Source organism: Engraulis encrasicolus, chromosome 15 (assembly GCF_034702125.1).
Source record: "Engraulis encrasicolus isolate BLACKSEA-1 chromosome 15, IST_EnEncr_1.0, whole genome shotgun sequence".
Lineage (NCBI taxonomy): Eukaryota > Metazoa > Chordata > Actinopteri > Clupeiformes > Engraulidae > Engraulis > Engraulis encrasicolus.
The window spans coordinates 13,705,674-13,718,173 of record NC_085871.1 but is presented as its reverse complement, the minus strand read 5'-3'; the positions used below and the strand labels follow the sequence as shown (position 1 = coordinate 13,718,173).

The window sequence follows — 12,500 nt, the reverse complement described above, 5'->3', positions numbered from 1 at the left end:
ACAGAGGAAAAATAAAATAAAATAAAGACATTTAGTCTCATACTACTAATAATTGTAATTTTAAAAGAAAAAAGGAAACAACAAAGTGATGACAAAAGGTATAATGTCATCACTTTATCACTTTATCGCACCACTCTCTCTCATCTCCATTCCCACTTCTCCCTCTCTATCTGTCTGTCTCCCTCTCTGTATCTGTATCTGTATCTATCTATCTATCTATCTCTCTCTCTCTCTCTCTCTCTCTCTCTCTCTGCCCCTCTCCTTCATCGGCAGATTTCTTTCACTTTCCATTCACAGATCTCTCTTTCTCTCTCTCTCTGGTGGGAGGGATAGGGGGAAAAGGGCTCTGGTGTCAGAGTATGTAAAGTTAAAGGGATTGGATGTGGTGTTTTTACAGGAAACACATACAGACTGTTACAATGAAATTGAATGGAGGAGATGGTGGGAGGGGGAGTGCATTTTGAGTCATGGGACTAATTTAAGTGCTGGGGTTGCAGTGCTTTTTGGGAAACATTTAGATGTCACATTGGAATCTACTGTTGAGGTGGTGCAGGGGAGGGTATTAATGGCAAGAGTGGGGATAAAAGGGCAATCTTACATACTGGTTAATGTCTATGCCTATAACACTGGGGCTGAACGAATTACACTCTTTAGGAGGTTGGGGGATTTCTTAAAGCAACAGAACCTGGATGCATGCGTGATTATGGGGGGGGACTGGAATTCCACAGTAAACGGGGCCCTGGATAGACTCGGGGAGGAGAGTCACCCCGCATCGGGGCGGGTATTAGACACATTTGTGAAGGAGTTGGATATGTTTGATGTATGGAGAAGTAGAAATCCTTTGGCTAAACAATACACATGGGTTAAAGCAGTGGACTCAAGGGTGGCGGGTGCTAGATTAGACAGGTTTTATGTGTCGGGGTCTCATAATAACAAAATTGTAAATTCCCTTATCATGCCTTGTGGGTTCTCGGACCATCATTTGGTTACAGTGGTTTTCTGTTTATCAACTTCGCCAAGGCCAAAATATTACTGGCATTTTAATAATACGCTCTTAAAGGATAATACTTTTTGTGAAAATTTTGTTTCTTTTTGGGAGATCTGGAGGGCTCGGAGGGGTGATTTTGAGACTGTCTGTCAATGGTGGGAGATGGGTAAAACTCAAATACGGTTGTTCTGCCAGAGGTATACTTTCAATGCTACTGCCATTTTGAAGGGGAATATAAGAAGGTTGGAGGAGGAGATTAGTAGGATGGAGGTGGGGGGGGATGTGAATGCACTTGTGGACATTAATGAAAAAAAGAAAGAACTGAGTTCATTTTTGCATGAACGAGCAAAAGGGGCCCTGGTGAGAGCCAGGTTCTCTTCGGTGAAGGACATGGACGCTCCAACCTCGTATTTTTTTAACTTGGAGCGGAAGGCAGTGCAGCAGAAGCACATGGTTTTCCTAAAGCGCCAAGATGGGACCGTAACTACCAACCCCGTGGAAATGAGAGACATTGCAATAGACTTCTTTGGGGGCCTGTACAGCAAAACAGAATGTGACCCTCTGTGTGCTGAGCAGCTGTGCCAGGGCCTCCCAGTCCTAAGCCCAGAGGACAGGGGTGCCCTGGACCGGGAAATGACCTTTCTGGAGTTGACTGAGGCGGTCCAGCAAATGGCGAAGGGGCGGGCGCCAGGAATTGACGGTCTGTCAGCGGACTTTTATCAGCACTTCTGGGGGACTATTGGTCAGGACTATTTTGAAATGCTGCAGGAATGTTTCAGGGAGCGACGGCTGCCAACAAGCTCCAGGCGTGCTGTGCTGTCGCTTCTACCCAAAAAGGGGGACTTGGGGTTGCTGAAGAACTGGAGGCCTGTTTCTTTATTGTGTTTGGATTACAACATTTTTTCCAAGTGCCTGGCAAACAGAATTAAGCAATTTTTGTCGCTCCTTGTCCATGAGGATCAGTCGTATTGTGTGCCAGGGCGCACAATAACAGACAATCTGTTTCTTGTGAGAGATGTTATTGACTGTGCACAACTCAAAGACATTGATGTGGGTCTTCTATCCATTGATCAGAAAAATGCTTTTGATAGGGTGAATCATGAATATCTGTTTAATGTGTTGAAGGTTTTTGGGTTTGGGGAAAGGATGTTGGCGTGGCTAAAACTATTGTACAGTGATGCGTCTGTCATACTTAAGGTGGGAGGGGGGTTAAGCGGTAACACTTTACTTTACGGATCGCTAATAAGGTGTTAATTTCATACTAATTTCTCAGTAATTTCAGTCTAATTTTATGGTAATAACTGCTTGTTATTAGTAATAACAGCAAAATAACTATATGGTTTCCAGTGCAATTACACTATAATTTCTCATTAATAACAGCAAAAATAACCATACAGTTTCCAGTGCAATTATGCTGTAGTTTCTAGTTAATAGTAGGCTAATGGAAACAGCTACTGTGTCATCATAGTAGTTAGGTGGTAGGTATGCCAGTAACTAAACGGTATCAGCCGAAGTAGTTTCATACTAATTAGGCTACATCAGGGCCGTAATGTGCAATATTTCCTCTTCCTATGTTATTGCATAGAAACGACCACCCAAGCATCCTTGTATTATTTCTGCTTAATTACCTTGTAAACAATTGAGTAGTTATATGGAAATAAGATAGAATCAGGGCCGTAAAATGCATTATCACCTATTCCACTCAATTTTATGGAAATTACATATTTTCATGGTCTTAAAATGTCTTATTTCTTATTTCCACTCAATTACTTAGTTATTATCATTTTTAATACAATATAGACTAGCCTACTATGAAGTGATTCAAGTACACAGACAAACACATTGTGTGCAAAACTTTATTTATTTTTCCAATCAGTTATGAGATTCATGTTCACTGATGTGAGGTTGTCAATCTGCCACCATCCAGAGGAAGTCCTGTGAACACAAACAAACAAACAGAGAAGTCAACTGCAAGACCGGTTTCACCACGTTTATTTTTTTATGTTATCAATTCACCATCGCTAAATTTGCTTCTGAAATGCAGTACCATGTTAAATGCACGTTGTAAATCTTCCTCAGGCTGACATCGTTGCTGATTTACAAAGGCAAACTCTAGCTAGCACCTAGCTTCAGTCATTGAAAACATGGTGGGCAGAGCTAGCTAGTGGTTTCCATTGTAAAGGTACTTCTGTATGCCGTTTCATTTCCAGAACAAACATAAACCTAACACTAACTCATAAAACATGTTTGCATAAGGCTAAAGTAATTCGACGATTGAAGGTGGATGAAATCAACATCAAGACCATTTTAGCTCACCTTGAAAGTTACCCTGGTTGCTGCCTGCGTGCGAAAGCACTGTGTGGTGCGTCTCAAACTCCACCCTTGTGTGTCAGGGTACTCAATTAAACAACGTCAGCGTCTCTGAGCCATACTGCAAGCAGAGCGGGCAGCGTACAACTAGAACGAGTGTGCTTGAAGTACAGAAGTATACTAATTGAGACGCTTCTGTTCTGCAGTAACCAAACTTTCGTTGCCTAGCAACAACAGGACTCGCCGCCACCGCGAGCTAGTTCAACTTCAGTGCAGCAGAGCCAGGCAAGGTAAGCTTCCCGACAACGAACTTTTAATGTAGTTCTAGCTTTAACCTGCTTTCATTTTGTCTCTGAGCATTGAAGGATTTTAACTGTATACACTGCAAACACGTCTTATCAGCCGTGTTTGTGCTGAAATGGCATAGCCTACAGAGGTACATGGAAACCACTAGTTCTAGCTAGCTCTGCCCACCATGTTTTCAATGACTGAAGCTAGGTGCTAGCTAGAGTTTGCCTTTGTAAATCAGCAACGATGTCAGCCTGAGGAAGATTTACAACGTGCATTTAACATGGTACTGCATTTCAGAAGCAAATTTAGCGATGGTGAATTGATAACATAAAAAAAATAAACGTGGTGAAACCGGTCTTGCAGTTGACTTCTCTGTTTGTTTGTTTGTGTTCACAGGACTTCCTCTGGATGGTGGCAGATTGACAACCTCACATCAGTGAACATGAATCTCATAACTGATTGGAAAAATAAATAAAGTTTTGCACACAATGTGTTTGTCTGTGTACTTGAATCACTTCATAGTAGGCTAGTCTATATTGTATTAAAAATGATAATAACTAAGTAATTGAGTGGAAATAAGAAATAAGACATTTTAAGACCATGAAAATATGTAATTTCCATAAAATTGAGTGGAATAGGTGATAATGCATTTTACGGCCCTGATTCTATCTTATTTCCATATAACTACTCAATTGTTTACAAGGTAATTAAGCAGAAATAATACAAGGATGCTTGGGTGGTCGTTTCTATGCAATAACATAGGAAGAGGAAATATTGCACATTACGGCCCTGATGTAGCCTAATTAGTATGAAACTACTTCGGCTGATACCGTTTAGTTACTGGCATACCTACCACCTAACTACTATGATGACACAGTAGCTGTTTCCATTAGCCTACTATTAACTAGAAACTACAGCATAATTGCACTGGAAACTGTATGGTTATTTTTGCTGTTATTAATGAGAAATTATAGTGTAATTGCACTGGAAACCATATAGTTATTTTGCTGTTATTACTAATAACAAGCAGTTATTACCATAAAATTAGACTGAAATTACTGAGAAATTAGTATGAAATTAACACCTTATTAGCGATCCGTAAAGTAAAGTGTTACCGGTTAAGCAGGCCTATCGAACTGACACGTGGGATACGGCAGGGGTGTCCACTGTCAGGCCAGTTATATACCCTGGCCATAGAACCACTCTTGAGTAAGCTCAGGGAGGGCTTAAGGGGTTTTGTGGTTCCTGGGGATCCTAAGGGGGCCACGTGTAGCATTTCAGCATACGCTGATGATGTAACTGTGTTTATTTCTCATCGGGGGGATGTTGATTATGTGTGTGGGGCATTAGAGGCATATGGGAAAGCATCGTCAGCCATGGTAAACTGGGGCAAAAGTGAAGGGTTTTTAATGGGGAAGTGGGCCGATAGTGGCCCACCTTCTCTTCCTGGGGGACTGGAGTGGGGGAGGGAGGGGCTCAGAGTGTTGGGGGTTTTCTTGGGGGGCTCTACATTTCAGGAGAGGAATTGGGAGGGGCTGCTGGGGAAGGTGTCTGCCAGGTTGTCTAGGTGGAATTGGCTGTTATCTGAGCTGTCCTACAGAGGTAGGGTTCTGGTCACGAATAACCTGGCCGCCTCCATGCTCTGGCATAGGTTCAGTGTCCTTGATCCACCTGAGAGTTTGGTGAGGGAGCTCCAACGCAGGATGAACAATTTCTTCTGGTCTGGCCAGCACTGGGTCCCAGCACCAGTGTTGTATCTGCCGCTAGGAGAGGGGGGGCAGGGCTTGGTGGACATTCAAAACCGTGTGCGTGGTTTCAGGCTGCATGCGGCGCAGAGACTGCTCTACGAGAAGGCTTTGGTGTGGGGGCCAGTTGCTCTCTCGCTCTTGAGGGAGTCTACACCGATGGGCTATGACCGGCAGTTGTTCCTGCTCAGTGGGCATGAGGAGTGCTGCGGTGGGCTTCCTCCAGTCTACCGCACAATGATGAAAGCGTGGATGTCGACATTCAAGGTGCAGAGGACTAATTGTGCTGTGAAGGACTGGGTTTTGGGGGAGCCTTTGTTCTTTAACCCTTGGTTGAGGAGCAGGTTCTTCGCATCCGCCAGTGTCCGAAGCACTTTTGCTGCTGCTGGATGTACAGTTCTAGCTCACTTGAGAGATGGGGGCGAGTGGAAAACGGCCAATCAGCTACAGAGGATGACTGGACTGCATTCGCTGAGGGTCCTAGAGGGGATCCTGGCAGAGGTCCAGAGAGCGCTGCCGGGTGCCTGGAGGCAGGTGCTACAGACTTGCGGGCTGGGTCCAGACTGGAGGATCACATACAGCTTCCCTATGTTGGAGGTGTCTGCGGCATTGATGGAGTCTGCACAAGACCAGGGGGTGGGTCTTGTGTGTTTGGAGATGCATGGGCAGAGAGACTTTGTAAGCCTCAGTAAGAAGGAGTTGTACTCGCTGTGCGTTAAGGTGGGCCATCAGAGGGTGCTGGAGCGTGTTGGGGCATGGAGGTGGTCAGAAGTGTTTGGGCCGGGGTTCCCCTCTAGGGGTTGCTGGAGGTCCCTGTACAAGCCTCCCATTGAGAAGCGTACTGCTGATCTGCAGTGGAGACTTGTTCATGGGGCGATCGCTACAAACAGACACGTGGCATACCTGGACCCAGCAGTGGGGAGGGGTTGTCCATTCTGTGGGGAGGAAGAGTCTTTAACTCATTTGTTTTTGCATTGTAAAAGGTTGGAGGGTCTTTTTCACTGGTTCAGGGAGGCTTTGGGAGGGTTTGGGGAGGGTTTCTCAGAGTCCCTTTTTATTAGTGGCCCTAAATACAGTGTCAAATTCAAGAGGGAGGTTTGTCTGGTTAATTTCCTACTAGGGGTGGCAAAGTTGGCTATTTGGCTGACCCGCAAAAAGAAAATGCTGAATCTTGACTCGGTAGACCCCTTGGAGAGTTTTCTGGGACTGGTCAAAAGTCGTATCAAGGTTGAGTTCATGTACTACCAGTTGGTCAATGATGTAGGGACTTTTTCAAGCATTTGGTGTGTGTGGGGTTTGTTGTGTCGGGTTGGGGAGAGTGGGGAGCTGGTTATGAGGATATAAGGGGGTTGTAATGGATGTATTGTGAGAATGTACTATGAGTAAGCGGTGTTAAAATAAAGGCATTTTTAAATCTCTCTCTCTCTCTCTCTCTCTCTCTCTCTCTCTCCCCTCTCTCTCTCTCTCTCTCTCTCTCTCTCTCTCTCTCTCTCTCTCTCTCTCTCTCTCTCTCTCTCTCACCCCAGATGCCCAGTTCCCAAATTAGCTGCCTGAGTCACAGTCCCCTTCTTCCCTTGCACTTTATGCCTGTCTGCCTGTTGTTTTCATGTTTTCGTATGCCTGTCCATCTGTGTATTTGTCTGTCTGTCTGTCTGTTTGTCTGTCTGTTGGTCTGTCTGTCGGTCTGTCTAGTCTGCACTAAAGGCATGCCTAGTGCTTTTTCTGTCTGTCTGTCTGTCTGTCTGGATGTTAGTTGTTCTTCCTGTTTGCCTTTTCCTCTTTGACATCTGCCTGTCTATCTGTATGTCTGTATGTCTGTATGTAGATACAGTGTAAATGTGTCTATCTTTCTGTCCATGTCTGTCTCTCTCCCTGCCCACTTCCCAAATTAGCTCCCTGACTCACAACCTGTTTTGTATGCCTGTCTGCGTGTCTGCACGTCTGTCTGTCTGTCTGTCTCTCTGTCCGTCTGTCTGTCTGTGCCTGCATTCTGGGTCTATCTGCTTGTTTACCTGCCAGTAAGTCTATTCTGTCTGTCTGTCTGTCAGTCAGTCCAATATGTAGGCCTACTACATGTCTATCTGCCTGCTTGCCTTCCTTGCCTGCCAGTCTGCTATGTCTGTCTCTCTGTGTGTTAGTCTGAGATGTCTGTCTGTCGGCCAGCCTGCCAGCCTGTCTGTCTGTTTGTGGAATGTGATTTCCTGCCCAGGAGGCTCCTTAGTGGTCCGGGCCAGAGTAGCAAGTGCCCCTACTCACCGCTCAGACATTTCCTACCCCCGGGGATACAGAAAGAAGACAAGAGGTGAAGAGGGGTGGAGAGAGAAAAGGAGATGGATAGAGGAGAGCAAGAGAGTAGGAGGTGATAGTGAGGTGAATGGAGAGGTGAAAAGAGATGGAGAGGCAAGATGAGAGAGAGAGCAAGAGAGAGAGAGAGAGAGAGAGAGAGAGAGAGAGAGAGAGAGAGAGAGAGAGAGAGAGAGAGAGAGAGAGAGAGAGAGAGAGAGAGAGAGAGAGAGACATTGAGTCGATTCAGATACATCGAGTTAGTGAAAGAAAGAAGGGATGGCTCTGACAATGAGATTTCTATATTTTTTTTTTCTCCACTCTTTTCTCAAGGGTCCTTACCTTATTCCAAACCTCCTCCACCCATCTCTTCCCCAATTTGCTGCAGGCCTTTCTTTCCATTTCTCCTCTCTCTCTCTCTCTCTCTCTCTCTCTCTCTCTCTCTCTCCTCTTCGTCCCTTCTCTTCTTCTCTCTCCTTCCATCCCTCCATTCCTATTTTTATCCTTTAGGGAAAAACAAGTGTGACATCAGACCTGTCTGCCTTTCTCTCTCTCTCTCTCTCTCTCTCTCTCTCTCTCTCTCTCTCTCTCTCTCTCTCTCTCTCTATCAATGTGGTGATGTCCCCTCTTCTCTCTATCCCCGTTCACCGCTTTCTTTCTTTTCCCCACCCTCTCTCCTCCAATCCCTTCCTTTTTTTCAGCGGACCTTTAGGAGAAGCTGGAGTGTGGTTGCGGGCGCCTGTGCGAGGTGTGATGGAATCAGACACTGGAAAGAGTCCAAATGTCGCGGAGGGGGAACCAGTGCCAGGAGAGGAGCGGAGAGGAGAGGAGAGGAGAGGAGAGAAGAGGAGAGGAGAGGAGAGAAGAGGAGAGGAGTTGAGAGGAGAAGAGGAGAGGAGAGAAAAGAAGAGAAGAGAAGAGAAGAGAAGAGAAGAGAAGAGAAGAGAAGAGAAGAGAAGAGAAGAGAAGAGAAGAGAAAAGAAAAGAAAAGAAAAGAAAAGAAAAGAAGAGAAGAGAAGAGAAGAGAAGAGAAGAGAAGAGAAGAGAAGAGAGGAGAGGAGAAGAGAGGAGAGGAGAGGAGAGGAGAGGAGAGGAGAGAGAGGAGGGCAGGAGAGAGAGAAGAGCAGAGCAGAGGAGAGGAGAGGAGAGGAGAGCAGAGCAGAGCAGAGGAGAAGAGAGGAGAGGAGAGGAGAGGAGAGGAGAGGAGAGGAGAGGAGAGGAAGCCACATACTCTGTTGGCAAAGACCACTCATGCAAGAAAGCCGCTTCACTAACACACTGACATGGACGCTGCACACAGTGTCTGCAAATGGATGTCAGAGTTAAAAACGCACACTCACACACACAAATGCGCAGGAACACACACAAAATCAAATCCACAGAAGACATGCACGCACGCACACACACACACACACGCGCACACACACACACACACACACACACACACACACACCCGCACGCACACACACACACACACACATTAATTATTAATTTATCCACACACACACACACACACATACACAAGCACGCGCACACACACACACACACACACACACACACACACACACACACACACACACACACACACACACACACACACACACACACACACACACACAGACCTTTTTGTCTTTCAGTCTTGTTATTTATTTTATTATTTCCGTTTCTCTTCTCTGAATTCAAAGGCAGAGGAGGGAAGAGTAGAGGATCTGCACCTCTGTGGTCTGCTGTGTCCTCGGTTGCGTGAGAGCTCTGTGGTGCGCTGTGAATTATGAATAGGCGAGGCCATAGCTCTACTGATCAGCCAGAGTACCTCTCTCTACCTATTTACCATACTCTCTCACGCTCTCTCTCTCTCTCTCTCTCTCTCTCTCTCTCTCTCTCTCTCTCTCTCTGTCTCTCTGTCACACACACACACACACACACACACACACACACACACACACACACACACACACACACACACACACACACACACACACACACACACACACACACACACACACACACAGACTCTCTCTCTCTCTCTCCATCACACACTCTCTAGTCGCTTGTTTCTTTGTCTTGCTGTTCTCATTACATTTCTTGCCCTCTCTCAGTTTTGTTTCATGTACTGTAGCTCTTTCTTTATCCTTTTTTCCCCTTTTCTACTTTTCATGTATTCTTCTATCCCCCCCCTCCCCGGTCTCTCACTCACACACACACATACACACACACACACACACACACACACACACACACACACACACACACACACACACACACACACACACACACACACACACACACACACACACACACACACACACACACATATTCGCCGCTTGCTCTTTTTTCATGTTACCTCTTGAACTCTTCTTCTCTGTCTCCTTCTCCGATTCTGTAGGCATAATAACATTTCTTGCTCGCTCTCTCGCTCTCTCTCTATCTCTCTCTCTCTCTCTCTGATCACTGTGGAGCATGCCTACTACCAGGCTATTGACAACCTTGAACTATTCGATAAGACGTGGTGTGTGGATAAAGGGGTGTGGACAGCTAATGAGGGTGGTGGGTTAAGGGGGAGGTGGTGTTGTTTTGGTGAATGTGTGGGCCATGATTGGTTCAATAAAGGGATCTTAAAGTCAAAAAAGTCTCTCTCTCTCACTCTCTCTCTCTCTCTCTCTCTCTCTCTCTCTCTCACTCTCTCTCTCTCTCTCTCTTGTTTTATGCTGCATATGTACTGTACCTCTTTCTTTATCCCTGTTTTCCCTTTATCTACTTATCTCTCCCTCATAAACACGCACGCACACCAACACACACACACACACACCCTTCCACCTCCGTCGCAGCACACTGTGCGCGTACCTGTGCACTTCTTGGGGCTCCCCGGTCGCTTGCCGTGCATGCCCAGCTTGCAGTTGAAGTTCTCCTCCCAAAACTCGGCGAACCAGACGTTCCTCCTATTGTTGGACAGCGAGCGACTCTTGAAGTATCGATCGAAAGCTGGAGGATGGGGGCGGTGGTGGGTGAGGAGAGATGAGAAGAGGAGAGAGGGATGGAGAGAGAGGGTGGTGGGAATAAAAGAAAAGCAGAGAGCATAGTGTGAGCGAACAAATAAAGCATCGGCCATGACTCCGCGCCATTCCTCCCACTCACACTGCGAATGCAAAAAGAAGAGAGAGGAGACAGAGGACAGAGGAAATAAAAAGATCAATTGCCAATTACACTGTCTTTATCATGCAGTTCTTTGGAAAGCTGGAAAAGACATTCCATTGAAAAAAAATAATGGAAGCTCAGATGTATATTTATTTTTTCAACTTTTTATTTGAAGGGCATTTCATTGTCCCATTTTGATTTTCTGCAGACACATATACATTCTCTTTTTTTCTGGGCACATTCCACCGACATTGAATGGAACACTCCGCCAACAATACGAGGTCAACCATTTATTATGTGTAATAAACGTTGAAAGCATATTGCAACGACTATCAATGGCAGCAGTAAGAATTTGTGCTTCTTTCATCCTTGGAATGTGAGTCCCTCCGGAATGATCCGAGACCTTTTCCATTTTGTGTTGTAGGGGGAGGGGGGGATCTGGCGGCGTCACTCCGTTGGGCATTATTCCACAAGAAAAAGAAAGACCGCCTCTCAGAGAACATTATCCCTTACATAGGCTTTAACTGTGCCTTCCCCTAAGGATACAATTATCTAATGTGTTTTGTCAAAAGGCTTGCTAATTGGACACACACACACTCAGAGAAAAAACGAGGGGGAGGAATATGTGTTTACACACATGATGCTTGGTGCAAAAATGCTACGGTGGTACAGAGACACTGCTCTCCACTAGTGGAGTTCATGATCATCAAGTGCCGACCCTTCTATCTACCAAGAGAAATATCCGCCATTCTACTGGTCGCAGTTTACCTCGCTCCTAGCAATACCACCAGCGCCAGAAGCGAGGCACTGAACGAGCTGCATCGGGGAATCAGTGAACAACAAGATGCACACCCAGATGCCTTCACAGTGGTCATGGGAGATTTCAACCACGGAAATCTCAAAACAGTTCTTCCAAAATTTCACCAACATGTTAACTTTCCAACAAGAGGACAAAACACACCCTGGACTTTGTTTATAACCCCAAAACAAGGAGCATACAAGGCAAAGCCCATCCCCCACATCGGCCTATCAGACCACCTAACGATTCTGCTACTGCCAGCCTACAGACAAAAGGTAAAACTCACCAAACCAGCTCTGAAGGAGGTGAGAAAATGGCCAGAGGGATCCGTGTCACGACTACAAGACTGCTTTGAAACCACAGATTGGGACATGTTCAAAACAGCTGCAACCCACAGCAACCACATTGACATTGAGGAGTACACAGACACTGTGACCTCCTACATCACAAAATGCATTGATGATGTTACAGAAATAAAACGCATCACCACCAGAGCCAACCAGAAGCCATGGTTCACAGGAGACGTTCATAGACTGCTGAGGGCCAGAGACAAAGCCTTCAGAGCAGGAGACGTAGCTGGCCTAAAAGCAGCAAGAGCAAACCTGTCCCAGGGCATCAGGAAAGCAAAAAAGGAATACTCGGACAAAATAACAACACACTTCAAAGACAGCAGAGATGCACAGAGCCTGTGGCAGGGCATACAGGCCATCACGGACTATAAGCCCGCACCACGAAGCTGTGACAACAACACCTCTCTGCTAAACGACCTGAACAGTTTCTTTGCCCGTTTTGAAGCACAAAATGACACTCATCCACAGAAAACTCCCCTCCCCCCCATGATCAACCCCTGTACCTGTCCTCTGCCAGTGTGAAGAGGACACTGGCCACCATCAACCCACGCAAAGCAGCTGGCCCAGACAACATACCTGGCCGAGTGTTGAAGGATTGT

At 46.0% G+C, this 12,500-nt stretch overlaps 1 protein-coding gene and 1 long non-coding RNA gene across 2 annotated transcripts in view; both read right to left on the bottom strand.

Moving 5' to 3' along the window:
- The window catches only part of grm8a (glutamate receptor, metabotropic 8a), a 395,792-nt gene that overhangs the window by 132,424 nt on the left and 250,868 nt on the right, over nucleotides 1–12,500 (bottom strand). Inside the window, exon 5 of the mRNA XM_063217108.1 lies at nucleotides 10,462–10,599. Coding sequence (XP_063073178.1) covers nucleotides 10,462–10,599 — 138 coding nt within the window. The remainder of the gene's footprint in view (nucleotides 1–10,461; nucleotides 10,600–12,500) is intronic.
- On the bottom strand, nucleotides 2,831–4,072 carry LOC134463807 (uncharacterized). The gene is made up of 2 exons (XR_010037803.1): nucleotides 3,305–4,072; nucleotides 2,831–2,923 (listed from the first exon to the last, which is right to left on the bottom strand). It is a non-coding gene; the product is annotated as an uncharacterized LOC134463807 (long non-coding RNA).